General features: G+C 41.8%; 1 protein-coding gene across 5 annotated transcripts in view; it reads left to right on the forward strand.

Annotated features, from left to right (window-relative positions):
* Positions 1–25,209, forward strand: part of GRIA3 (glutamate ionotropic receptor AMPA type subunit 3) — a 152,956-nt gene that overhangs the window by 71,249 nt on the left and 56,498 nt on the right. For all 5 annotated transcript variants that reach the window (XR_008825478.1, XM_056359722.1, XM_056359721.1 and 2 more), the window contains exons 5-8: positions 16,039–16,092; positions 17,597–17,758; positions 21,385–21,552; positions 24,969–25,073. Coding sequence is in view for 4 of the 5 variants with exons in the window: in XM_056359722.1 (XP_056215697.1) it covers positions 16,039–16,092; positions 17,597–17,758; positions 21,385–21,552; positions 24,969–25,073 (489 nt within the window). In the remaining variant the exon portion in view is untranslated. The remainder of the gene's footprint in view (positions 1–16,038; positions 16,093–17,596; positions 17,759–21,384; positions 21,553–24,968; positions 25,074–25,209) is intronic.

Genomic DNA, 25,209 nt, shown 5'->3' on the forward strand with positions numbered 1-25,209 from the left:
CACCGTCTGGGAGTGATGCCTCCCTCTGAGAGGGGTTTGCTATGGTCACGGTGGGGATGTGACACCTGCCGTTTCCTTTTCTCACGGACAACAGCAGCGCTTGCCAGCAACCCTGGCTTTCAGAAGCTTAAATAGGACTTATTCAAGAACAAAAGTCATAGCAGAAATAAACAGACTGTAAACCACTAAACAGTCTACACACGTGCTGAGTTTGCTATCAGACTTTTGGGCACTTGGCCAGGCCATTCAGCAAGCTTGTCAGTCCTCTGCTCCAGAAACTGTGTATTGTGGCTTTGTGTTAGCGCTTGGATTAAATAAGAGCGACCTCTTCACCTGTATCAGGCTGGTCAGCGTGTGCAGTTCTGTTCCTTTGATGCTTTTTTTTCAACCAGTTCAGACCAGTGTGTACCTCTCTTCCAAAAGTGTGGGCTTATCTAAAGACAATTGCGCATCTGAGGATTTTCTTCAGACTTCAGGGACTACTGGAATATTCTGTACCTTCCTCCAGTGATGTGCAGACAGACATGTGAGTCAGTGACCTTGAGTATTCCATATGTCTTTAGCATCTGGCACATCTGTATGTCCCTGTGTTTCCAAGATCTGAAACCGGTCATTTCTCTTCTCAGGGCTGGCTGGTACCCAGGAAAGGATCTCTCCCAGGTGCCCCCCCTTGTACGTAAATGTAAGGCAGGGGAAAGAGGGCACCCCAGCTCCTGCTCTGCCTGGGTAACCTGCTTTGTGCCAGGTTTCACTCTGCAGCACAGATGGTTTCATTCCTCTTCCAGAGAATCTTGTGATGTGCCCCATATTGTGTCCTAGAGGTGGATGCCCTGCCCAGATCACCTCTGGCCCTGACTTTTCAGCTGCAGAGTAAGGGGAAGCAGAGAGATTAATCGTCATTCTGTTAAGTTACCATCTGTTGGTTCACTTGCCCTATGGTTCTATAACCACTGAGCATGTGGATCCATATCGCTCCTTGCACAACAAAACTATATCCAATTTAATCATCTAGTGGCCTCTCAAGCATACAGATAGCAACACTTATGTCATGCAAAATTCATAAGCTCCCCACACTTCTTGTCCCTTGATGCTAAAATATTCCAGTGTTCCTTCACAGATAGATATAAAATTTTGTTCTCATAAACAGAAGAACATTTTCTTCTGAGAACTAACAGTAAGCTTTAGCCTGTTCAACCGTGTATTTAGAGACATGTTTTTGAGTTAAGAAATATGTTTTTCTTATTCCCAAGATAACAAGCTGTATTTCAGACTAGAGTGGCTTTATGTCCATTTAAAAGAAAATCTCCTGGGGGAAAATAAGGAGGAAAAAACTCCATTCAGCATTAAAATGGTGAAACTTTACAAAAGACCTGTTTATTCCAGAGACTGCATGCTTTTATCAAAAGGACACTATCTCCAAACATTGTCATATAGGTTAGGCTCCACGGCAATGTCTGTATTGAGTGGAGGCATCTCACAAAGCCGAAGCAATATTACAGTAGAGAATGCAGTCCCAAAAATGTTATGACGACAGTCAAACTGTTAGAGAAGACTTGAAGTAAAGCATCCGTAGGATTAAGAAGGGTAATCTGGTTGACTGAACTCTGTCCAGTGCAAGCACTGACTATGACTTGACCTTAAGTTTGAAATTAGGAAGATGGTGTGCAAGTTTCCAGTACAGCTGCAGCTGCATCCCTCTGCAGAGCTGCTGGGATCTCAGAGGAGCGTGCTCATTGCACAACAGCTTTTACATTTGGAGTGTCATAAGAATAAATATAAAGCTGCAGTACTGAGTTGACCAACAGTCATGAAAACCAACAACAATAAGGGAAAATCAACACTGCTTTCACGTAAGCCTCCTGGTTTATGTGTTACGTTATAAACAGGTAGTCTGGTGTGGGTTTGCCTGTGTTCTCTGTAACAATTGAAAATACAGGAACTGCCTACAACCACACGAGGAGGAGCAGAGCTATGGGTAGCTTCAGCTTCTGCTGTGCTTATGAACCCCATGCTGCCGTGGCCTCGAAGGTACCGCGCCGCGTGGAGCGCAGCCTGCAGAGCTGTGTGCCCCTGCCGCCTTCTCCAGCCTCGGTGCCATGGCCATGTCACAGCCCAGTTTTATCCTTCGTGCAGAGCAGAGGAGGGGGTTCAGCCCAGGCTCCAAGGGTATCTGATACGTACGGTGTTGTGTAACGTCACTGAGAAACTGGTACAGTTCATTCTTAGGTTTCCAATCGATTAGAAACTTAAACATTTAGGACATTATCTTCGTTAGGCGCCCATGAGTATTGTTGAAACCAGGATCTAAAGCAGGATGAAAGGTCACTTCTGTCCCTTCGCATCTGGAGGGTTTCAGCAGCTCACAAGTCCATGTAGGCGTGTGGGGAGGAAAGGGGAGTTCCTTAGGTCAGTCGCCCTCAGGACTGTAGCTAGTGGAAGGTAAGCAGAAAACGGGCATGTGCCAAAAGCGACAGCTGTATCTACCTTAAAGGGCCTGCTCCTGTCAGCTCTGAAACTAATAAAGGACTGAAGGTGGATTACTAAAGCAGAAAGAATTAACATCGTGAGTTAATCTGCCCCACATATAGCTCATTTCACATATACCCGAGGACAGAATTTCTAGTTTGTAAATAGTAACGTCTCTCCAAAGCCATCATCCGGACTTCATAAAGCAAGGCAGGTTCCAAATGACAGGAATTTAACAGAGTATTAGTCATGCTGCAGAATGACTGAGGTAATGGCACACAAAGCTTAAAAGTGTTCAAAAGACATTAAAGCACAGTTTTAAATGTATCTGATCAGTAATAATAATAATTAATACAGAATGTCTCACCGTAAATGTGCAAGCTGCTGTATATAGAAGACCGCTGCCAAGCAACTCCGGTTTCTTATGCCAGAGGCATATGAACCTGAAGTCACCATTAGAGTTTTTATTTTTCTGTGATAGTAGCAATTACTCATTTTATGTTTTATGATAATTCATGGGATATAAATGCACACACCAATGCACACACATGCATCTGCTTTTGGTATTTTGCATATTTTTACCACAACATTTGTAGTATGCTTTTATGCAGTTAGAGGCACGTTTATACAGCAACCTCTGCATTGCCATTAAACGTACAGGGAACCAAAATCTTTTCTCAGTTACGCTGCTGCAAGTATAGAGTCAACCATTACTCTGAACATTATCCTGGAGACAGTATTTAAATTGATACCACTGTGCTCATAGAGAGATTGTATTTGCTTTGAACTTCAGTTAATAGGTAGCTGTAAAAGCACAATTTGCCGCATAGTTCGCCTGCCTTTGCAGCTTTTCAGTGCACAGAATCTGTGCGTCTGTGTTTGCCCTTAGAAAGCCTTCTGAGGGTCCCACTCATTATTTAGCCTGTGTCCACACCGTGTGAGCTGCTTCTGCAGCTGGCAGTAATTGTTACCCTTGTTGACAGGAGTCTCAGGAGAAAAGTTGGGTCTGAGGGCCATTTGCAATAGCCTCTCATTCCTACATTTGATGTACTTTGGAAGCAAGCGTACACGCTGATGCTTTTCACGCGATACCTGGACCGTGGGGAGAGGATTTGGTCTTTGATTAGCTGTACGGGTATTTTTTGAAAACAACGTTTACAAGGAGTCTTGAAAAGATACACAGTATTTGAGGGAAAGGGAGAGCTGGCTGGAATTTGCTCGACCCATGATCTCCTGAGGTTTTTGTCCCACTGTATTTGTCCATCTCCCCATCTGTCATAGCTCTAGAAATTTTTCTCACCTCTTGTAAACCCCTGGCTGATTTTAAAATCCTTCATTCACACATCTCCTCCAGGTTTTAAAAGTCAGTGTTGTACAGAAGTTGCTTTGTTACAATCCTAGCATTTAATGTAGCTCTTTCTTCTCCATATAAAGGATAAACCCTTTCATCTTAACAGACATTACCTTAATTTCTGCATCTGTCTCTCAAATAGTTTAATGCTTGAAACTCTGCTTCTAACCAAAGGCTTTCCTTAATTAGTTTCCAAGGCAACCATCTTGGCGACAATTCAGATGAACCAACTGCAGGGAGAGGAAGGAAACACACTATCAAAATGAATAGTAATAGCACAATACCACTGTGCAAACAGGCGTTGTACATCACCAGAGACAGCGTGATAGTTCTGGTGTCTCATAAGTTCATTTACAAGGGGACAAGTCCTAACTCAGTAAAAGAAGAGCTGCACAAGAGCGTATGTCTTTTTCTCACAGCTGACTAAGCTGGGATTAATGGCTTTGGTGCAGTGTGAATCACGGTCTCGGGGAGGAAGAGAACCACTGGTGCTTGCCAGGGCCCCTCACGCACCAAGGTTTTCCCAAGTGCATTTCATAGAGCACATTTACGCTGCCGTTCAAACAGCGAGATTTTCGGAGTGGGGACCACCCCACTGGGCTCTTTTAGCCCAGATCCCGGTGATGCAGAATATGAGACACTAGCAACTGATAGCTACAGCCTGGCAGGGGGAAGTCCCTAAATACGAGGTCCCTAGGTGTGATGCAGAGCTATGGTGCGTTTGCTCTGGGCTACGGGTGGGTTTGGATCAGGCCGTAATATGGCAAAGCACTGCCCCAGTGGAAATCGCTTACTGCTTGTAATTATACATTCCTATGGGATGCCCGTCTCTTATCCCACCTTCGTGCCAGTGCGATTCCAGTGGCCTCTGTGGAGCAGCTTAAAGCTACCGGGGGTAGCCTGGGCGAAATTCATGAAGAATCCGGCCCTGTAAGTCATCAGCTCAACTTCAAACACAAACTCATCCCACAGTATTCAACCAGTAAGATGGAAAAGAGCATAACAGTTATAGAGGAAGTTAAGGTTCTCAGGCTTAAAAAAATCCATATTACTAAATATAATTTTTTTTGTGTCCCACTATGGGCGTGCCTGTGTCGATGTTAATGGCATATGTACTATTGGAGGCTTGTTCTTCCAAATCATGTAATGAATAAAATTATCAACAATATGCATAGACCCTTAGAAATACCCTGAGTATCTTCTGTCATGGGAGAATGCATGTAAAGAATCAGAAAAGAGAAATATTGCTGTAACTTTATTACCTCCTATGAGTAAAATGGCCTCCCCTGCTGCATAGACTAAGTCTACTAAAAAATAAATTAACTCTTCGTAATCTCTTTCAGTTCATGGTTTATGCACCAAGTTATACAGGGAATATTGCAGCGTGCTGTTTATAGTGAAGCAGAGTAAACCTTTCAAATGCCTTCAAAGCATTGAAAAGAGCAAATCGAATGCAATTCTAGTCACAGTAAAATTCCATTTATAATAAAAAATTTAAGAAAAAGTAACCTTGTTTTTCCTAGAGGACGTTGCACTGTTGTGTTGTTGGGGGTTTTTTTGTAATTTCATAGGGCATTTAAAACAGAAAGGAAATGCTCAACAAGGAGGCGGGGGGGGACGTGGGGGAAGAATGCCTACTATTCAGTATTTTTCGATCTGCTTGAAGGCAGTGCTCTGCAATACAAAACCCCTTCCAAAAGATTCTCATGTGAGCATTGGGACTGAAATACTGCGACACTTCTGGGTTACATCCAAATAGTATTTTGAAGTGATCCTGACATGCAGTAATGGTTTATATAAGCAGAATTCTGTTTCCAAGGACTCTTGTTCAATTCCAGGGAAGAATACTGAATTTTTACTCTGACATGCCAATGGGCAGTGTGAAGAAAATGGGAAATTTATGTGTTTTTAAAATTAAAGACTGTGTGCCTTAGTTTACCTCATTCCTTCCTGTCTGCCCCAATGGATGTACATCCTTTTATATTTTGAGCAGCTAAGACTGAAGGAGTTTCATTTACCCTATGGGATCTGAGAAGTAGTAGTGAGCATCAGTTATGTTTGTCGGTGATTGCAAGAGCGTACTCTTAAGAATGTTCAATATACAGTTTCACGGTATTGAAAGCCAAAAAGGACAGTTGGGTATCATCTCCTGTGTCACAGAGACTAGGCACGTGATGCAAAAATCACTGAGCACCTGCTTGTTAATGATGTGGATGTGCCTTCAAACTGTGTGACGGTGCTGAAGCATTTGTGAGTCCTGCAGAAGGTTTGGAAAACTAAGAATAAATGTAAGATTACTATTATTAAGTCTGTGTGAAAGTGACTTTAGGTGTTGCGAAACTTAGTGAAGGATGCTAGTCTGGAAGTCAGTTCTGATAGCGCTGATTTTGCTATACCTGATACAGAATTGTAGGGAGCATTCACAGCTGCCAAGAAGCAAGGAAGAGACCATACATGAGGTTGGAAGCGAGGACGTTATTGTGGTGGGACCGTGTTATGTGGGATAGGAACTGGTTGCCTTGTAGGCTGAAGGAAATTTAACCATGAACGCTGCTAGGGAAAGGCAGTCAGCTCTAGCAGCACACAGCTCTGAGCTACGAAATGACTAAGAAATACTGGTGTCTTTGAAGAGGTGGTTGTGTGTCAGTGAAAAGCATGTGATGGTTACTGAGAAGCTTACCCATCTGAACAGTTAACAAAAAACTCCTGTTCTTTTGGGCTCTCTGGAGTATAAGAGCAGAGATAGCAGCGGTACCTATTTGCTCTCAGGTTAGCAAAACCTCGTGTCTCTTCTCAGGGGTGGTGAACTGATGCCTAAGCAGCAGAGGACTTGTTTCCACAGGGCCTTGTCTGATGAGCAAGTGCAGCCCTTGATGGGGTCAGATGCAAAATAGATGGGTATTTCAGAATTTATGAGAAGCAGAAGGAAGGCAGAATACAGCGAGGACCTTTGTGTACCTTTTCTGCCAACTAATATGAATTTCAATTTCCCTGCACTCTTTGGAAGACCTGGGTAAAGAAACAGAAGTTGTGGAGACCCAAATATACTACCAAATCAGTTGTCTTTAAAAAGTTACTCAAGCTTGTATGACAGCAGTGCATTGAAAAACTTCAGACCCAAGTAATTTTTTAACATCGTACCAAAACTTCGTGTCAGAATAGAGACCGTAACCCTAATCCCTTGATGTCAAGGTTGTTGCTGACCTTGTGGTTGTTCTCTGACCTGAGAAGGGTTAGAGCCAGGAAAGAGAGAGGAACACAGAGCACTGAACCGGCAGATCTAGAAGGTGAAAACAATGAGGAGAGTGCTGTAGCACAGTTTGTCAGTGTCAAAATTAAAGCATTTCTGGCACTCAGCACAGAAAGCTTATGGTGATTTGAAATTCCCTGTCCACATTTGGGTTTTGTGTGAGATCTGAAGCCTCTGTGAAATTTCAAGTAAGTTTTGAATATATGATTTCACAGGGGCTTGAGAAAGTACTGGAACCTCTGTGAAATTACCTTGGATGTAAAATCACTCCATTATGATTAATTTTCAAGGGACAATATTTCTCAAAGAATATACTAGAACTGCATAGACAATGAAATGATCTCTTTCCTAAAATGACGTATGTGTGGAAATCACTGCTGTGCTGCTGCAGGGGAACATATTTAAGTCATTTCCTTCACATAAATACAGTTGCAAAAATTCCTCCAGAACACAACTGGATTTTTACTTTAATCTCACTCAGGAAGCTAAAGAATTCACTGATGAAAAATTTCTACAAAACATCTCTTCAAGGAAACTTCCTGCGAACAAGTATCTTCTCTTGAGAATATCTTGGCAAAATAAGGGGCAAAGGTCTTGCAATTTTGATTATCCCTTTCATATGCTACAAAAAATTATTGCTATGATTGTAACACCCCCCTGTATCTGATCTTGGGTTTGGTGAAATAGCTTCAAGTGATGAAAGACAGCGTAAGTTTTGATTGATTTTGACATGAAAGTCTTTCTATTGAAGGACATGACTTGTGAAGAGAGATGCAGTCCTGAGAGGGAGAGCACTGTTCTCATCGGTCTAAACAGAGAGATTTTGATATAAAGAAAAGTTTATTTAATGAATTTTTATTTGGTTTAAAGAGTAAATAATTGTGATTATGGATGTCAGTTACCAGGATCATAAACCTCTTCATCTCAGTGTCCTCCAGGAACTGATGTTTTGCAGTAGAATATGTCCTTTAACAATAGCTGTGCCAACAGATTAGTTAATCTGACAATATTGCTAAATCATACCAGGTAGAATCAATTTAGGCAAATTGTTTAAGTGCACAGAAAATTCACAGAAAAATTTGTCAGCACACTGAAAGAAATTAGGAGAAAGCATCAAACCCTGAGAACCTGTGTTGTTGCGGTTTGCAATATTTTTTCCTAAGTAATTTCTAATGTAACCTTTTATACACAAATTAAATGCATATTCCACTACACAGTTTTCAACGAGCAAATGTCAGATTAGTATGGGAAAAGAAAGTTTAGACATATGGAGGGAGAATGAAGTACAATACAGCTTTCAGATGTTGCATTTAATTACTCTCCAAGGACTAACATGCACAACCATCATCTATCTGGAGATTGCCTAGAAGTAAAATTTCACTCTTGATGTGACTATCATCAAGGAGAGAGGCAAGGGAGAGAAGGGCAGAAGAAGGGGGCCATATGGGGAAAAACTTCAATAAAGTGCTTCAGAGGCAACTCAGATCCCTGCTTCCACCGTGCACATTTTCGTCCCCCTCTAGGAGATTCCTATTCTCTAGGATATCATCTCCCATGAGAGATAACATTGCAGCAGAGCCAAAAGCTGTTTGAAAAATGTTTTATAAGCCCAAACAAATGATCTTGATACTGCGCTATAGAGGAAAGCAGGATTTTGGTTATGAGGTGTAGTCACAAATTTATAAGGTGGCAGTTGCATGGAAGTAAAATCCTTAGGTCCATATACTGGACAAAAGTACAAAATCTAGCAGTTGGGACTGTGTATGGATTTGTGACATTCCCTAAAGGACGTGAAGCCATTGAAATGGTGGGTGAATTAATCTCAACTACATATGGAGTTATTTTTATCTGCAACAAATAATACATGTATGAAATCTTCATCTTAATATTTAACACATTCTTCATTTAATATTTAGCTCACATTTAATATAGTACTCATTCTTCATATAAATGAAATCATTGTTTACTGCATATTTTACAGCACCACAATCCCTGGTGGCCAGATTCCCATCCCATTAATACTAAGGCAAGAAATAAATCGCTCCATGGGTTTGCACCACTGTTACAATCATTAGGTTTTTACCCTTTGTACGAGGGAAGCTGCTTCCGCCGAACGTGGAAGTCATAGAACCATAGAATCATTTAGGTTGGAAAAGACCTTCCAGATTGTCAAGTCCAGCCATCAACCTAACACTGCCAGGTCCACCACTAAGCCACGTCCCTACATCTACGAGTCTTTTGAATACCTCCAGGGATGGTGACTCAACCACTGATGGCTTTATCTCTGTTGAATTGAAGGCAGGACAAGTGTCACTTGTTTGCTGTGACAGGCCACCGCTAGCTGTGACAGATCTTTTGCCACCACAGGATTACGGTTCCTTTGGAGCCTCATGTATCAGTGCTGGTGTTGGTGGTGTGATAGAGACAAATCATGATGCCAAAAAAGCTACTTTTAATGCATTTATTGAGGGAAGATTGAGCCTTGTCCAGTTTTTATAACCCTCAGAGGGAACTCACTATTTCTGCAGGAGCATGTGTGAAAATTGAAAAACAGAGGAGTGGGCTCTGCAAACTTAATAGTAAAATGGATCTACTGAGATTACAGGGGATCTGATTTTTACTGTGTATCATCTGGTTCAATGAAGAAAATCCTGTTCATATTTCAGAGGAGCTTTTATTTTCCGTTCTCCTCCTATTGATCCTACCTCTCTCTGGAAAACGTACATGACAAGGGGTGACCTGTGCAAACTAAACACAGTGAGGAATGATTATGTATGGCTGTCAAATGCGGTTGCACCTTTGCTCACACTGTAAGGCTGCAGAAGGTAACTACGCTGCTGTTAGCAGTGCGCTGGCCCCAGAGGACTGAGGTGCGGTGGCTGCAAGCCCCAGGGGCTGCTCCCCCACTGCAGAAGGGGCTGCCGGAGCGGGAGGGAGGCCAGGGAGAGGACTCTGTTCCAGCTGGAAAGGCTGTTTCGGTTTCTCCTTTTCTTGAGTGCAGTACGCTGCAGGTGCCACTCAAGGCAAGTTAAACATCCTTGCTAACATACCGACAGTTCCTTTTTGGGCCTTGACTTCAGTTTGTATTTAACTAATTGGGTTGTCACTCTGACACTGTGTTCGTCTGCTTTCTTAAGTGTGTCCTGAAGACCAAATTAGCCAGTGCCGCTGGTCCGATAGGGTGCTGTATCACAGGGCACAACTTTCCGAGCATTTAATTCAGTATCAGGTAGGAGCTGCTCAGATCTGAGATAAGCTTTTAAGTAACTCCATCTTCAGAACAGAAATGCTGTCAATAGGGATAGAAACTAGAATAGGAGAGAAGACAGTGTGCTCCACAACAATTTCGGCTTGCCAGACAGTTGTTGCTGTGCTTGTTATCCATGCTGTTCCCATGAAGTGCAATCAACACTGATAGCTGATCCTGATGATGCTGTTGAAATTTTTTTAGACCTGAGTCCGTTTATCTGTTTTGCTTGTTTGCTGCTGAAAAGAAAGAATTGTGCCATGACTTCTGGCATTTGCACGCTGCTTTGAACGCAAAGGTGTCATAATTGTATTTTTATAGCAAAGTATAAAGGCATGTTACTGCTCATGTAGCTGGAGGTAGCTAAGCTCTCCTGTCCTTGGAAATATACACGTATATGTAAAAGTCAGTAGAAATTAATGAAGTTAAATGTGGGCTTTTTTTTAAAAAGTGGAACCCAAATCAGTAAGCTCAACAAAGACAACAAAATCCTTTTTTTACTCTGAGCTTATAGAAAATCTCATTTTTCTTAATGTCTTTTTAAAACCTAGGAAAGAAGAGCTCGGGAGTTAAACTGCCTTATTGTTCCCAGATATGGTCAAAATGGAAAGACACATTACAGCAGGTCAGATCTCTGCCTGTCATTCCATTTAAGTCGCATATTTCTGCCACTTGTCAGGTATGAAAAGCACAGTAAAAATCTTTAGACCTTCTTTGTGGCAATACTGCCTGTCAGCATCAGTATTTTATGTTATGGAAAGATCTAATAGACTCATAAAATATATCAGGGTTTTGAGCTGTAGATGAGGGTAGTCTGTACTTCTGTAATCTAATTTTTTTTATTTCTTTTTTTCATTTGTAAATAAAGGATGATAAATAACTTTGATTAAACAGACTATACTGACCAGATGGTGGTTGATTCAAATGAAGGGAAAATGAGCTCCCAACAGGTATTAATTGGATATGGTAGTTTCCTTTTCATTGCTGCCAAAATCATGACAGCTACTTCTCGAGGTAGAAGTGCAAGCGTATCCTCTTCGTTCGTGTTTTCCAATGACTCTTTAAAATCAAAGCCTGCAGAGGCAGTAAGGTGGATTTAAAAGTGACTGAACTGCTGGGCTTAAAGGGTTGTGATCAGCAACGCAAAGACCAGCTGGAGGCTAGTTACTCTTTCGAGTACCCTAAGGGTCCTGGGGCTAATACCGTTTAGCCTCCCCATTAATGATCGGAAGGTTATGGGGTGGAGTGCACACTCAGCAAGTTAGCAGATGATACCAAATTAGGAGGAGTGTTTGATACACCGGGTGGTTGTGCTGCAGTACTTTGATGGGCTGGTGAAGTGGACAGAGAGAAATGTGATGAAAGGGAAATGCACAGCCCTGCACCTCAGGAGCAATGACCCCATCCACGCACCGGTCCAGACTGGGGAGAGGCTTCCTGGCTGGAGAGCAGCTCTGCAGAGCAGGAGCTCGGGATCCTGGCAGGCAAGTTGAGCACAAGCCAGCACTGCACTCTGACAGCAAAGGCTGCGTGGGATTAGTATGGTCAGCGGCTCAGAAGGGGTGATCCTTCCTCTCTGCTCAGCACTGGTGAGGCTGCATCTGAAGTTCTGGGCTCACTGGTGTAGGAAAGGCATGGACAACCTGGAACAAGTCCAGTGAAGGGTCCCTACGACAGTTAAGGGGCTGGAGCATCTGATGTAAAAGGAAAGGCTGAGGAACTTGGGTTGCATAGCCTGGAGAGGAGAACGCTCACGGGGGGATGTTAGTAATACCTCGTGGGAAGGAGTGAAGAAGATGGAGCCAGACTCTTCTCAGAGCCTCGCTGCGTTTCAGTATCTCGGCTGTGCTGAGTGACAAGACAGGAGGCGAGGGTGCAGACTGAAATGCAGGAAATTCTGTTTAAATATAAGAAGAATCACTGGAACAGGCTGCCCAGAGAGCTTGTGGAGTTTCTGGCTTTGGGGATATTCAAAACCTGACTGCCTGTGGTCCTGAGCAGCCTGCTTTAGCTGCCCCTGCTTGGAGCCTGGGGCTGGAATAGGCAGTCTCTAGAGGCCCCTGCCAGCCTCACCTGCTCTGTGATTTCCTCCATCCATAAAGGAGAAATTACGTTTCCCTTTCATGAATCAGAGACAAGCCATGGATATTTTTTAGAAGACAAAATAGGACTGCTCAGTCCCGCCTACCAGACTTGCACTATTCTTCCACTACTTCATTTCTTCCGAGCCCACAGAGTCCTGTCTTTCATTAACCCATTCTTTCCTTGCCTCTGGTCTGTTACTGCTGTTCACCTACACACTCTGTTCTCACCATCCTAGTTCCTAGTCAAGTCCTGGGAGAAATATTCCAGCAAAACCCCTTGATCTGTCTCCATCACTACTGTCTAAAACAGCTTCCCTGCCTTGACTTTCATCTAAGAGTTCACCAGTCTCCTTGTAACGTTCCTTTCACCTTTAACTCCATTTAATTTTCATGGCCAGAAAACCCAGATCCATGTTCTAGACCAAGAACGAGCTGTGCTGGTGATTTTGGTAGGGAGTAAAACAGAAGATAACAGAGTAATTATGAGGTTAGTATTAAAAGTTATTTTGCTTCCTCTTCAGTGTCCTTCCTCTTAGGTGTTGGGTAGCCTTTGAACTACATCATGACAGATTAACATTATTACTTTAGAAATATCACAGTGCTCCATACCAATTTAATATTAGCCAGTTAATCTCTGTAATGCTATCTTCCCAAACTGTACAAAAAATGTAAAAGCTAAGGCAAAAAATTGTGGTTGTCTGTTTGTTATTGTGATGACTGATGCAGTGGAAATCAAGTTGTCTTTGTGCTTTCATTCAAAAAATAACTTCCCCAGGCTAATGAAAAAACTAAAATTGGCAATGCTGACTTAATTTCTTAAATCTGGCATATAGGTCTGCACTTCCAGTAAGCGTGGTGCTGGCCAGCAGATTTTACTTTTATTTTAAAACCAGATACATTTTAATTATGTTCCCTCTAGATTTTTACTTAATTAATTGAAAATATCCAAAGAGTTAATTAAAAATACAAACTTCATTTGATACTGTATCAAACCTGACATTATGATCTTTTTATCTACAAGGCAAGAATTATGTGGAATCAGAAGTCTGAATTATTCATGATCGTTTCCAGTCATATTTTTCTCTTCTCCTTTGTTCAGAGTAAAATCTTATAAGCTTTTCTTTCAGTCAAGGTGAAAGCAATATTAAGTCTCGGAAGTGAAACTTCCCAAAGACATGTAGCTCTGTGAAATCCTTGTCCTGTAATCCTGGCTTTCTATTCAGCACCACTATTCAATATCCCACTTTCTGTATAAGCTTCACAATATATCAGCTGTTGATGAGATTTATTTGTTATACTCCTGTTTTCCTTCTTCATAAAAAAGCTTTATCCATTCCTTTGCTCCCCTAGGAGTTACACTGATGTCTGTGATTGTTTCGGCTGGGCTGGCTAATCCAGCAGCTCCATTCAAGATGCTGGACAGGTGGTAGAGGGTGAAAGGGAGGGAGGAGAGTTGTGCTGATGAAGATTTAGGACAGCGCATGTAGTGAATTTTAAAACATTGTTAAGATCAAGTTAAATAATTATGAACTAACGCGGTTGATTGTGTGAGCAGAAATGCTGGCAGGTCACTTCTGAAAGATGCTTCATGAATTAAAGCTTGTCTGCAGTATGTTGGACCTCTCTAAGGGACCAAACTATCATTTCTGGTCATTTTTGGAGACATGACAACAGATGAGACAGAGGTTGGGTCTGATCTATGCTAATGAGCCCTACATTTCCTATTTGCAGTATTGCTCCTGATGCCTGTAGCAGCTCCGTGTCTGTTTTTCTTACAGCCTCTGACTTCATCTGTCGTGGCATTTTTCTCTTAAACACATTTCTGGATAGAAATGTAAAAGCCTTCTTATTTTTTACTAAGGTTAAAATTCCAAATAGTATTACTATTGTTAAGTTCTTGGTCTCTAACCTTTTAAAAGTAAATCGCTGCCTTTAAGGTGAAATTAAAACATACAGAGAATTCAGTATGCAAATAGCATGCGCACCAGATGATCTGAAGGAAGCCTGCACATTTCTGTAGAAAACAAATGTGAGTGTAGGAAATCAGATGCTTTCTACCAACGGAGTGTACATACAGTTCTCAAGAGGACCTGAACAGCAATTTATTTTCAGACTGCTGAAAGTATGCAAATTCCTACAGAATTAAATGTGAATTTGAAAGAAATGGCATCTATTAAGGACAAGACAACCCAAAGAGGCAATTGGGAGCCTAATAATTTATCAAGAACTTTAACAGGCTCAGCAGCATATCTAAAGTCAATGACTCAAATGTCATCTGTTTTTAGCAAAGACGTAAGTGTTCATGTTGAAAAGATGTCTTTTAGAGTATGGCTTTTGGTTTAGCTGTGACCAGAGAAGTACACTAGTATGGTGTGCATAGATTTTCAGATGATTCTCCATCAAAAAGCATCATCTGTTCCCTTGAGCTGCTCACAGGAGATAGTCAGTTATACACTTACAGTGTATCGCCAGCATGTTTGCTATTTTTAACTTCTGATAGTTTAACCCAGCAAGTTTGATTCTGTCCTGACACATGTGATCACCACAATTATTAATTAAATCCATGCTGCTAGGCATCGTTCCACCCGATGGCCATGGGACTAGGTGCATGTTGCTGAGATTATAATCTGAGGGCAAGGGAATGGTGCTAAATGCAGTGGCATAATCTTGCAGAAAGGGTGTTGCAGGTGAGCCAGCAGCCAGCTGCACAGACAGGGGAGGTGTGGGTTTTCCTCCTTTCTGCAAAAGCACGATATTACCGGCGTGGGATGAGCACCCAGGTGGTGGAATTCAGGCAGGAGTTCAGGCTTGCCTGGCAGTGCTTCCCCACTCCTCCCTGTTACGTCACGGAATTCAGCTGCTCGGTTCATCCGGCTGCTTTTTCTGTCTCTTAACGATCCCATTTAACGATCCCATTTGTACAGAGAGATGCCCAGGTGGGCTCAGGGAGGGTGGGAGATGTTGGTTTAGTGGAACGTGCAACATTTTTAGTTTTAGTATAAATTTTGACGAAAGGTCAGACGTATCCCTTTAGAGGCACTGGAAGCAACAAGTTTTTGGGCCTTTTGAAAGCTGTCAAAAGGCAATGACGACCACTGCTTGTAACTTCAGGAATTTAAGCTTTCTTGTATGACAAGGCTTGGCCAGGGTTCTCATGGCAGGAACCCCCCCGTACAACCTGGAGCCTACCAAGCCCTGCTGTGCCCGTGCAGTTTAATAAACACAGCGAGAGGCTGGGCCATGCCACCCGCCCCTCATACGCTTCACAAACAAGGAATGATGTAAACAGGCGCTCACTGAGTGGGCAGATAGAGCGTTATCGTTTCAGAGCAGAAATACTTGAACCAGTAACTAAAATGAAGCTGGGCAGCAGGGGAGACACTGCGGTCACAAGGGTGAGTTTGCCAGGTAAGGTCGTCTCTGTGAGCAGAGTCTTCCCAGCCTTGTGAGTTACTCTTTGTAACCTGCCCGTGTGTTTTAAAAGCACAAATGAGTGCAGCCCTCCACAGATCTGTAATACTCCTGCTGCCCATGGACTGGGCATGGAGGGTTACCAAAATGTTAGTCCTCTGGCTGGTTTCCGCTCGTTAAGAGTCATCCTGTTACAGCTGAATAATATGTAATTGTTTTCTTCACACAGGTTGTAATCCTGGGCAAACATTCTAGAGGCTATCACTACATGTTGGCTAACCTGGTAAGGACTTCTCTTCATTACAAGTATAGCTACATTTTAGAGGGTAATCTATTCTGTTCAGGTGGTGGCAACTTTAATCAGCAAAAGAGGAAATGCATGAATGAGTTCTTGGATTTTGAGAAATTACTTCAGTAAATGCTAAAACGGGTATGTTACAGTCATTTGTACTCAATTACGGTCTGTCTTTTGTCTAAGAATCTCATATCCTCTACTAATTTTAAAATAATAATTTAATTGTATGTTTTCCACTAATTTGTATCCTCATAAATAAGACACTTGATAACCGTAATCTTCTGTGTAACATATTTGAAATTTAAGCACCGCAGGAAAAATAATTGTGGCACATTTGTGTATAAAATAAGTAGCAAAAAGCTGCAAATTAGAACAATTCCATCAAGTAAACCAGCCAAGCTGTTTAGCTGTTCTTTTGTATTTCAGAGTGTAGGAGTGTGCCTGTGTATGTGTTGGCCAACCAGGACAAGACAGTACATTTGTATCTGTATCAGAGCTTCTGGATTCTAGAATTGACTTTCAGGGCTGTTTATTACGCCTTTGAAACACCATCTGGTAGAGTTCTGCAGAAGAAATGTTATAGTGTAATTGATCCTGTAGCAAGACTAATTTTGTGGTTCTGTGTCTACTGTCAGACAAAAAAATTTTTTCCAAAACTCACACTTTCACATTAGCAACGCCACTTACTAGAATATTCTCTGTATCAATTTTTTGTTGTGATGAAAGCAGAAAAGACAAATTTTAAAATACTTCTATTTAGTATAAGTACTGTATGACTTAAAGATGTGTCATTTTGCATTATAAGAACCAGTCATGATCTCACTGATTAGTGTGTGCATAGAAATACAGGGGTTCTTATTCTGGGTTGCCTTTTAGCATGTATAACCATTAACATTCAGATAAACATAACTGCAATCAAGTCATACTAATCAAAAAGACACCAATTTACTGTCTCGGGTATAAATAACAGAGTGGGAGAGCATCATACCGTGAGGTTTGCAAGTGAAATGTTAAGTAATGCTGTGATGGAGAGCTGCCTATCAAGAGGTGTGCGCTTTGCTTCCATGGAACAGCACGGGTGTTGAGTCATTTTCTGCTCCCAGCGCTGAACCTTCATGTGCACTTTGCTGTACAAATGGGATTGAGGTCTTCAACCGGTTTTTACCGTGAGGAGGAGAAAAGAAGAAATAGTACTTCAAGTTTCCCCCCTGTTTTCTTTCTGACCAGTGAATATTATGTGCCACATTCCCACAGCACAACAGGGCAGTTTTCTATCTCAAAAGTCTGAACAAGAAGATGTTTTAAATTCTGTTCTGTGCCGCTGTCACTGTCGCAATTGTGATAGTAATTGTCTCCTTGGTAGAATATTTTCAGCTAACAAAAGGGAAGTCATTCCATTTCTTTTGTGTTACGCTTGTAGCAGGTAAAACTGAGCCAAAGAAAAGGGACTTTGGGTAGCAATGATTCTTGTTTTCTGCATGTGTCCTCCCAGGGTTTCACAGACATTGTTCTGGAGAGAGTGATGCACGGAGGTGCCAACATTACTGGATTCCAGATTGTTAATAACGAAAACCCAATGGTTCAACAGTTCCTACAACGCTGGGTGAGGCTTGATGAAAGGGAATTCCCAGAAGCTAAAAACTCACCGTTAAAGGTATTTATTTTACACTGACAGTGATGGAGACTGTATGAATTGCTTTTAACAGTTATTTGGGGTTTTTTAACCCCAAACGATACAGATCCCTGATTAGAACATGTTGCAACGTTCCCTGCCCTTCTGGAAGAGAGAAAGAGGCGGAGGCTGTTAGCTGAACGCAAGTGCCCGCTGTGGTGGCAGCTCCTCAGAGTTCCTCAGTTCCTCAGTTCCTTGTATCAGTGTGATACAAGAACAAATGCTGTCATTGCGCATCAGATGTAAAAACTTAAACTTCATCTCTTTGAGTTAGTCTTGGGGTGGTTGAGGAGGCTAGTTTGGTTAGTTTTTAGTTGCGAACTGTGTGTTACCAGTCCTTTCTAATGCTAATAGAGAATTTCACATGCAAAATAAAGTAGCTCTGGATTCACTGAGGAGCCACTGCTACCTCCTAGTCGTTGCTGACAGTTGCCCTCATAATCTAACCCTGTGCTTTGCATCCCTGTCCTTTACTTAAATGTTCTGGATATTATATCTGCAATCAATAAAACTTTCGAAATTTTTTTGAATTAAAATGTCAGGCCATAGGTTGGCTGAACTAAAGGCTACTGTTACTGGGAGACTCGCAACCTGTTAATATCTCCCCCAGGTTTTTTTCTGCTTCAGCGTCTCTAGAGTAGAGGGGGATGCTATTCACTGTCCAGTTGAGGAGTGCATCAAAGGTACTCTGTCTGATGATGGAAGTCATAAAATCTTCTAGGACCACTGCATGTTATTGATACTCCTCTATTATGTTCCTTCCTCTTTTGGTGAAGCCTGTTCTTTTTCATCAATATGCATAGATGAATAAAACCTGGGACTGGTGGTGGATGAGAGGACCTTAAATTCTGTCCCTCCCGGGAGTTCAGTCCTCCACATCATGTACACTGACTGTCTCAGGGAAGCCAAACCTGTCCAAGAACCACAGCCATGATAAGACAGTTCATGTCTTTCCTCCTTGATTTGGGAGGGACACATACAAACTGATGAACAGAATTGGAATTCAAAATTATGCTAATAAACAGGAGTAATGTGTTGATCTTAGTAAGACACAATTTGGGGAAGCATAAAACACTAGCTAGGAAGGGAAAATCTAGTCCAGTCCAATGGATGGGGGCATACTGTGGGGGGCTACAGCCAGAACGGGAACCAGTTATGATGTTCTGCTCTGAGGTGGCCAATGCCGTTCAGGGACATAGTTCTCCATCTCTGGGATCACATGATTTCATGGGATAGTTTTAAAACTATCTTAATCCCATCCCGCATCCTCGCTGGCATTTCAGAGGAAGCAGAGAAAGGCAAGCAGAGGACCACAAAACTCAGGTTAGCGTAGTGCTCCTTGTTGGTTAGGACCAAGACGGGCTTTCTAAAGCTTCCTAGCAGTGATGCAGAAGTGATGGTAAGTATTGCACTAATCTTAAAAGCTCTGAAATATATAAAGTTAACCTGAGAAGATTTTATTCCACTTGAAAGCAATTTACCTTGAGGGAAAAATGATTCTCCATCCTTAAAAAAGAATCTTAAGTATATGGTACAAACACAAAGATTACATTACCTTTCCACAAATGTACTGCTCATTATAGAAATGTGCACAGTATTTGTCAATCGGACAAAAAGCATACTTAAAAATTGATGTACAATATTTTTGATTAGGAAATAAAATTGCCTAGAGATTAAAGCCCTGATGTTTAATTTATTCTGTATTTTATCAGCCATTCCCTTCTCTCTCTCTTTTTTCTCTTTGCATGCTCATGCATTTATAAGTAGAATTCAAATAAAGTAGAAAATTAGATAGCTCTCTTGGCATGACTTGGAAGGGACTGCATTAAGGTTACTGACAATTGACGCAGTCTACTGAAAAAATTATCAGCGTGTAAGTTTTGTGTAGCACTAGATTGGACAGCTATTACAAGATCTTTTTAATACAAGAACAAATACCTTAAAATTACTATCTGGTTCTATATTGTTGTGTGGAATGTGACATGTAATCTTTGTTAACTTACTAAAAGAGGAGAGGGTGATCATTGCAAAGCATCGCAGGAAGAGGTAAAGGTGGGCAGGATCAAAACAGCGCTTATTCCGAGATGCAGGCAGAGCAGGAACCACCCACACACACCTGGTAAGCATTTATAAACTGCTGTTGTTTAAAACTCAGTAGAATGACTGCTGTATAACCTTCTTCACAATCCTACCTTTGCACTTTTTTTTATCAGATATGAATCTCTTGGTCTGCACATGCAGACACGCCTCGTTCTGTGCAGATTCCCTAAGGCTTTATATCAAACTGAAGAGCTTGCCATAAGATAATACACCTTTTTAAGAAATAAAGATCACCTATTGTCCTATCCTGCCCTATAGGATAGAATTAACTTCTGAATTTGTTAAGTCTTACCCAGACAGAGTAGCTGAATGTGCAGCTGACGCCTGGATTTCCACCCTTCGAAGCCACGCATGGGCAGCGTGTCTTCTGGCACTAAGCAGCATAAGGCTCGTCGGGAGCCAGGAGCGCTCCAGTCTCACACAGACATCCAAAAGAAGGGCAGGCACCCCTTACGTTCTTTTTTGCTTCTCTTCATTCCCTTACAGTCACTGGGGAAATACGAAGGGTCAGTTACAAAGGGTTTGACAGCTAGTCTTACACACTGAGCATATTCAGTTGCTCCCAGTACGTATGTGTTGAGGTGGTGTCCTCTACACACACCCTTGACTTGTAGGTGTGCTGTGATGCTGCTGAAAACCAGGATCTCCTACACCTGGGCCACTCTGGGAGGGAAGAACTTTCAGACAAACACATAAATGTGGAAAAAATGTGGAAAAAAAACATCCATGACATTTCGTAGGTGATTCTAAATCTGTAGCATTGGGGGATGTCTCACCAGATACATAGGACAAGCAGTGGACAAAGCTGACAGCAACAGGAGCAAGTAGTTAAGGAGTCTGGGGGTTTTGTTGAAGCGTTGCTGCTATACAAAGCTTATCACCCTGCTCAGATTTACCTGTAAGTAAGTAAGTAAGGAGTAAGAGAAGGCAGATGGGGAATTACCAAGGAGATGTAATGCCTGAAGTGTATTTTGTGATTACTTGCTTATATAGTTGTCTTCTAAGAAAAGCAATCTGATCTGCTTCTTGCCACAGATGCTACCCAGTCAGGATTGTGGTCCAAACAGAAATCATTTATGTTAACTTGAATTCAAAACTGTCTTGACAATCTTGTTAAAAAGAAAAACAATACTCCAAGCGAAAACCAGCTATGAGCTCTTCTTTGCTATCGGTAGCAGTATGGGTCAGCATGGAATTGCAGACTTCTGTAGTGACCTTATTTAGATAAGCAAGCTTTCATTTAAATACTTTATGCAATGCAAAACTGTGTGGGTTTTTTTGTTTTGCTGCTATATGCTATACAAAATGAAAGTATTTTTAATTTGTTAATTGGAATAGATGGAATTGTTAAACTACATAAAGCACCTGAGGCAAGACAGAGAGCAAGCAAAAGGGCTTGCCAGCACGATTCTTCCAAGCGCATTTTAACAAAGAGGACTAGACCTGATAAACCCGAGGCAATTTTAAGATTGCAATTTGTCACCGTATTTTATTTGCATCAATTTTAGTATACGTCTGCACTGACCCATGATGCAGTCCTAGTCATAGCAGAAGCTTTCCGTTACCTGCGAAGACAGCGTGTGGATGTCTCCAGGAGAGGTAGTGCTGGAGACTGCCTGGCTAACCCCGCAGTACCATGGAGCCAAGGAATCGATATAGAAAGAGCACTGAAAATGGTAAGGGCAAACATACCAGCTAATGAATGTATATATTCCACAACAGCAGCAATTCTGCCAAGACTGAACTTGCCTCCCACTCCATGTCCACAGTTTCTGTACCCGCACAAACAGCTGCAGCTCCTCAGGAAAATAAAAGAAAAAAACAAATTTAATGATGAACTCCAAAGGATGGCTAAATTATATTCAACAGAGGGCAAGGCATAGCAAATCAGCTCTCAAAACTTTGGCCAAAATTGCATCCCAGTGGCATCGGTGCAGCAGCTGCCTGATTGTCTACACCAAAGCACCTACAGTCCGACTCCCCCGTAACACCCAAGCTTCCCATGAGAGTGAGCGTGAGCCGTTTTCCAAACAAACATAGATTGGGGGTTTCTAAAGTCAGGCTAAGGCTGAAAATGTGGCCAACAGACCTAGACTGGGTCCTCAGCATGTGTATTGTGAATCTTGCAGGGATATGTGTGTTTATGAACTTAAACACATGTATGCCGTTTTGATAGTTTGCCAGTAAAAAGTGACTCAGGTTGGCTTAAAGCAGTGAAAAAAATGTTGTCATTCATAGCAATACTGCTGGCTTTCAGCACCAGCCTGAACCTTGACACAGTTTAGCCTCAAACTAGTTCTGATTCCTGGTGTAACTTTGCACTCAGCCTAATTACCTTCTGCGTGGCCTGTTCTTTATCCCTAACACTGCTTAGTGCATGGCATCCTACCTCACTTATATTGCTAATTTTGTTTATTTTAACTCTTTTTAAGACTGCTGTGTGTGTTAAAGCAAGTGACAACAGGAAACATTTGATAACATTTTGGTAGCTATAAAAGACAAGAAGAATATGTGTCCCTGTCCATGGCAGGGTTGGAGCTAGATGATCTTTAAGGTCCCATCCAACCCAAACCATTCTATGATTCTATGGTCTGCTTTTGATCTGGCTCAAATAACTCTGAAACAAACCTGTTAGAACAGATTCTATTAATGCAAGCGTAGAACTGGAGTGAGTGAGATCAGAATTAAGCCCATGTTAGGTATAAACAAATCCTAGGTCAGCCTTCATACACTTAGCTTAATTACTGCTTTTTCTCAATTACTAAATTGGAAGGATTATAGCAGAAAGTCATAATGATTATAGAAGGTTATAATCAGATTATATCACTCTTAAGATGGTTCAGTCTCACATTGCCAGAGCTCTTTTTATGCATGATGTCACTTCCTAACAAATGCCCTAACTGCATGTTCACTAATGTACCATTACACATTTTAGAAGAGAAGTTGATTAAATTCAGCCTTCACAGTAGTTAAAGAATTTGTACTGTCCATTTGAACTTTATTACAAGCAAACCAGAAAAGTCCTATGAATGAGAGGTGAGGTATTCATGTCAGCAGAACCAGCACTGCTACAGGACACTCCCTTATTTTAAAAACGTAACTCATTGAATATACAAAGCCGAACTTAGGATTAGCAAAAAATGCAGAAGTCTGACTTTCAGCTCGTTGCCTTCTATTGTTTTAGCTATTCAAAATCATCTAAGTGAGGTTTATATACACCTCCAACAAGTGCTACCCAAGATGATCCCACACTGCCTTCCAGACCCCATCCTATCCATCACACTCTCTCCCTCTACTCAAGCAGTGATCTTGAATCGTTGCTTCAGGAAAAAAACTCTGATTCCACAATGTTTCCTCTCCGCTCTGTAGCAGCAACTCAGATGAGAATATTTTTTCAAGACATCCTTGAAATACCTTATGCCAGCAGAAGGTTCAGTGCTACGCTCTAGTTGTCCTGCTGGCAAGAGGAAAATAGGCATTCCCTGAGGCTGCTTCCCTACAGCCTTGAAAACTGTGCATGTCTGTGTTTCTAAAGCTGATTCTAAGACATCAGATCAGTGGCAGGCAGTTTACCTGAACAGATCTGGGCACTGTCACTCCATTTGCGATTGCCTCCGCACGCTACCAGAAGCATTCTGAGTCCTGGTGAGTCTGCCTGCCTCAGTGCAGCCAGGTTTTGCAAACTGCTGAGTTTTCCCACCAAAGATAGAAACAAATTAAATTTGAAGTCAAAAGATGTCAAGTGCACAATGCTCACGTCTCAATACGCATCAGGATGAAGCCGACCTAACAAGCTCTGCTGAGACACGCAGTCACTGCTGTGCTAAGGTAGCCAGACAGCTTCCAGCAAGTGCCAAAAGCAGGCGCAGCCGCTCACATCTGGCTGCGAGTTATGTGTCAGCTACCCTACAAATATGTTTACTCGGTCCACAGTTGGTAAGACATCTTAGGGGCAAATTTGCTTTCAAAGTCCCGTTCACCTCTCCAGCTTTCTGGAGACAGGAGTAACTCACATGTTCTTCCAGATCCCTGAAATGATACGAGCCCTTTTAAGAAAGGTTCAAATCCACTTACTCATAAAAAAAATCGCACTCCTTATATGTCAGCCTGAATTTGACTCACTGGATAATTTGGGGTCCAAGGAATTCTGGCTGGTTTATGTGGCCTTGTCTGCCATAACAAGTTTGACTGCACCATCTGTAAACCATAAATAGCATATCAGTCATCAGCCCTGAGCAGCTTCCCTTTGACTAATCTTCCATCACCTCTTCCTGTATCTTCTACAGCATTTCGCTAAATAATAAAGCTGATTTACCCCTGCGGAAGTTTCAGACTGTTACCCCTTCTGCCTGAGATGACAGCTTGTCAGCGTTGATAAGTGATAAATGGAAATATCTCACCCTTTAATACAGGGAAATAAGAAAGATATTTTTTTTCTTTGAAACAAAGTACTTTATACTTCCCCTTAAGATGATTCATGTGAGTAGGTAATGATAATGTCTATACACCCATCCATCCAGATGGAGACCAGAACTCCATAAGCAGTAGAGACAATTGTCTCTGCTCATTCAGAGAAGACATTCATTCCTTTCTCCTACACTGGGACTGATCTTAAAATAAAGCCCTTCCCAGAAGGAGCATTAATACGGGATTCTGGTCCATATTGCAAATCACTAAGTACCATATTGTGAGGGGTTTAATGGCACTGAATTGTTGCATGTGCTTCACGGATACTCCATGCTGTATCAGTGAACCCAGTGTGACTAAGCATGGCAGAATCAGTCTTTCTTACATTTAACATATGTGCAGGGTGAATTTCACCTATACTTAAACGCAGCTCACTCTGCGGTAGTGAGTCACCAGTTGAGTACTAACTAACAGAATACGTACAGCTGAAACTGAGAGAGCTGGGGTTGGTTCCATTACCGAGAATATAACTGGCCATGTCAAAAGCGCTACAAGTCTCATACAGATAAAAATTGTACTAGAACTAGTGGATTCCTGCAAAATGTAACAGAGAGGAAAAAAATTTTTTATTAAATAAAAGAAAATCTTTTATTAAAATGGGTTTTTTTCTGTTTATTCCCTTAAGGTGCAAGTTCAAGGAATGACAGGGAACATCCAGTTCGACACCTATGGGCGGAGAACAAATTACACAATTGATGTGTATGAAATGAAAGCCAGTGGATCACGGAAGGTGAGTTTCAAGATATGCATCCACATTTCACATCTTCACAACTATTGAATATATTTCACGAATAGTTCACAAACTAATGAAACTCAAAAATACCACACAGACACTGTAATAACAGGACCCTGAGGAAACCCCACCT

This window comes from Falco biarmicus, chromosome 14, assembly GCF_023638135.1.
Source record: "Falco biarmicus isolate bFalBia1 chromosome 14, bFalBia1.pri, whole genome shotgun sequence".
NCBI classification, from domain to species: domain Eukaryota; kingdom Metazoa; phylum Chordata; class Aves; order Falconiformes; family Falconidae; genus Falco; species Falco biarmicus.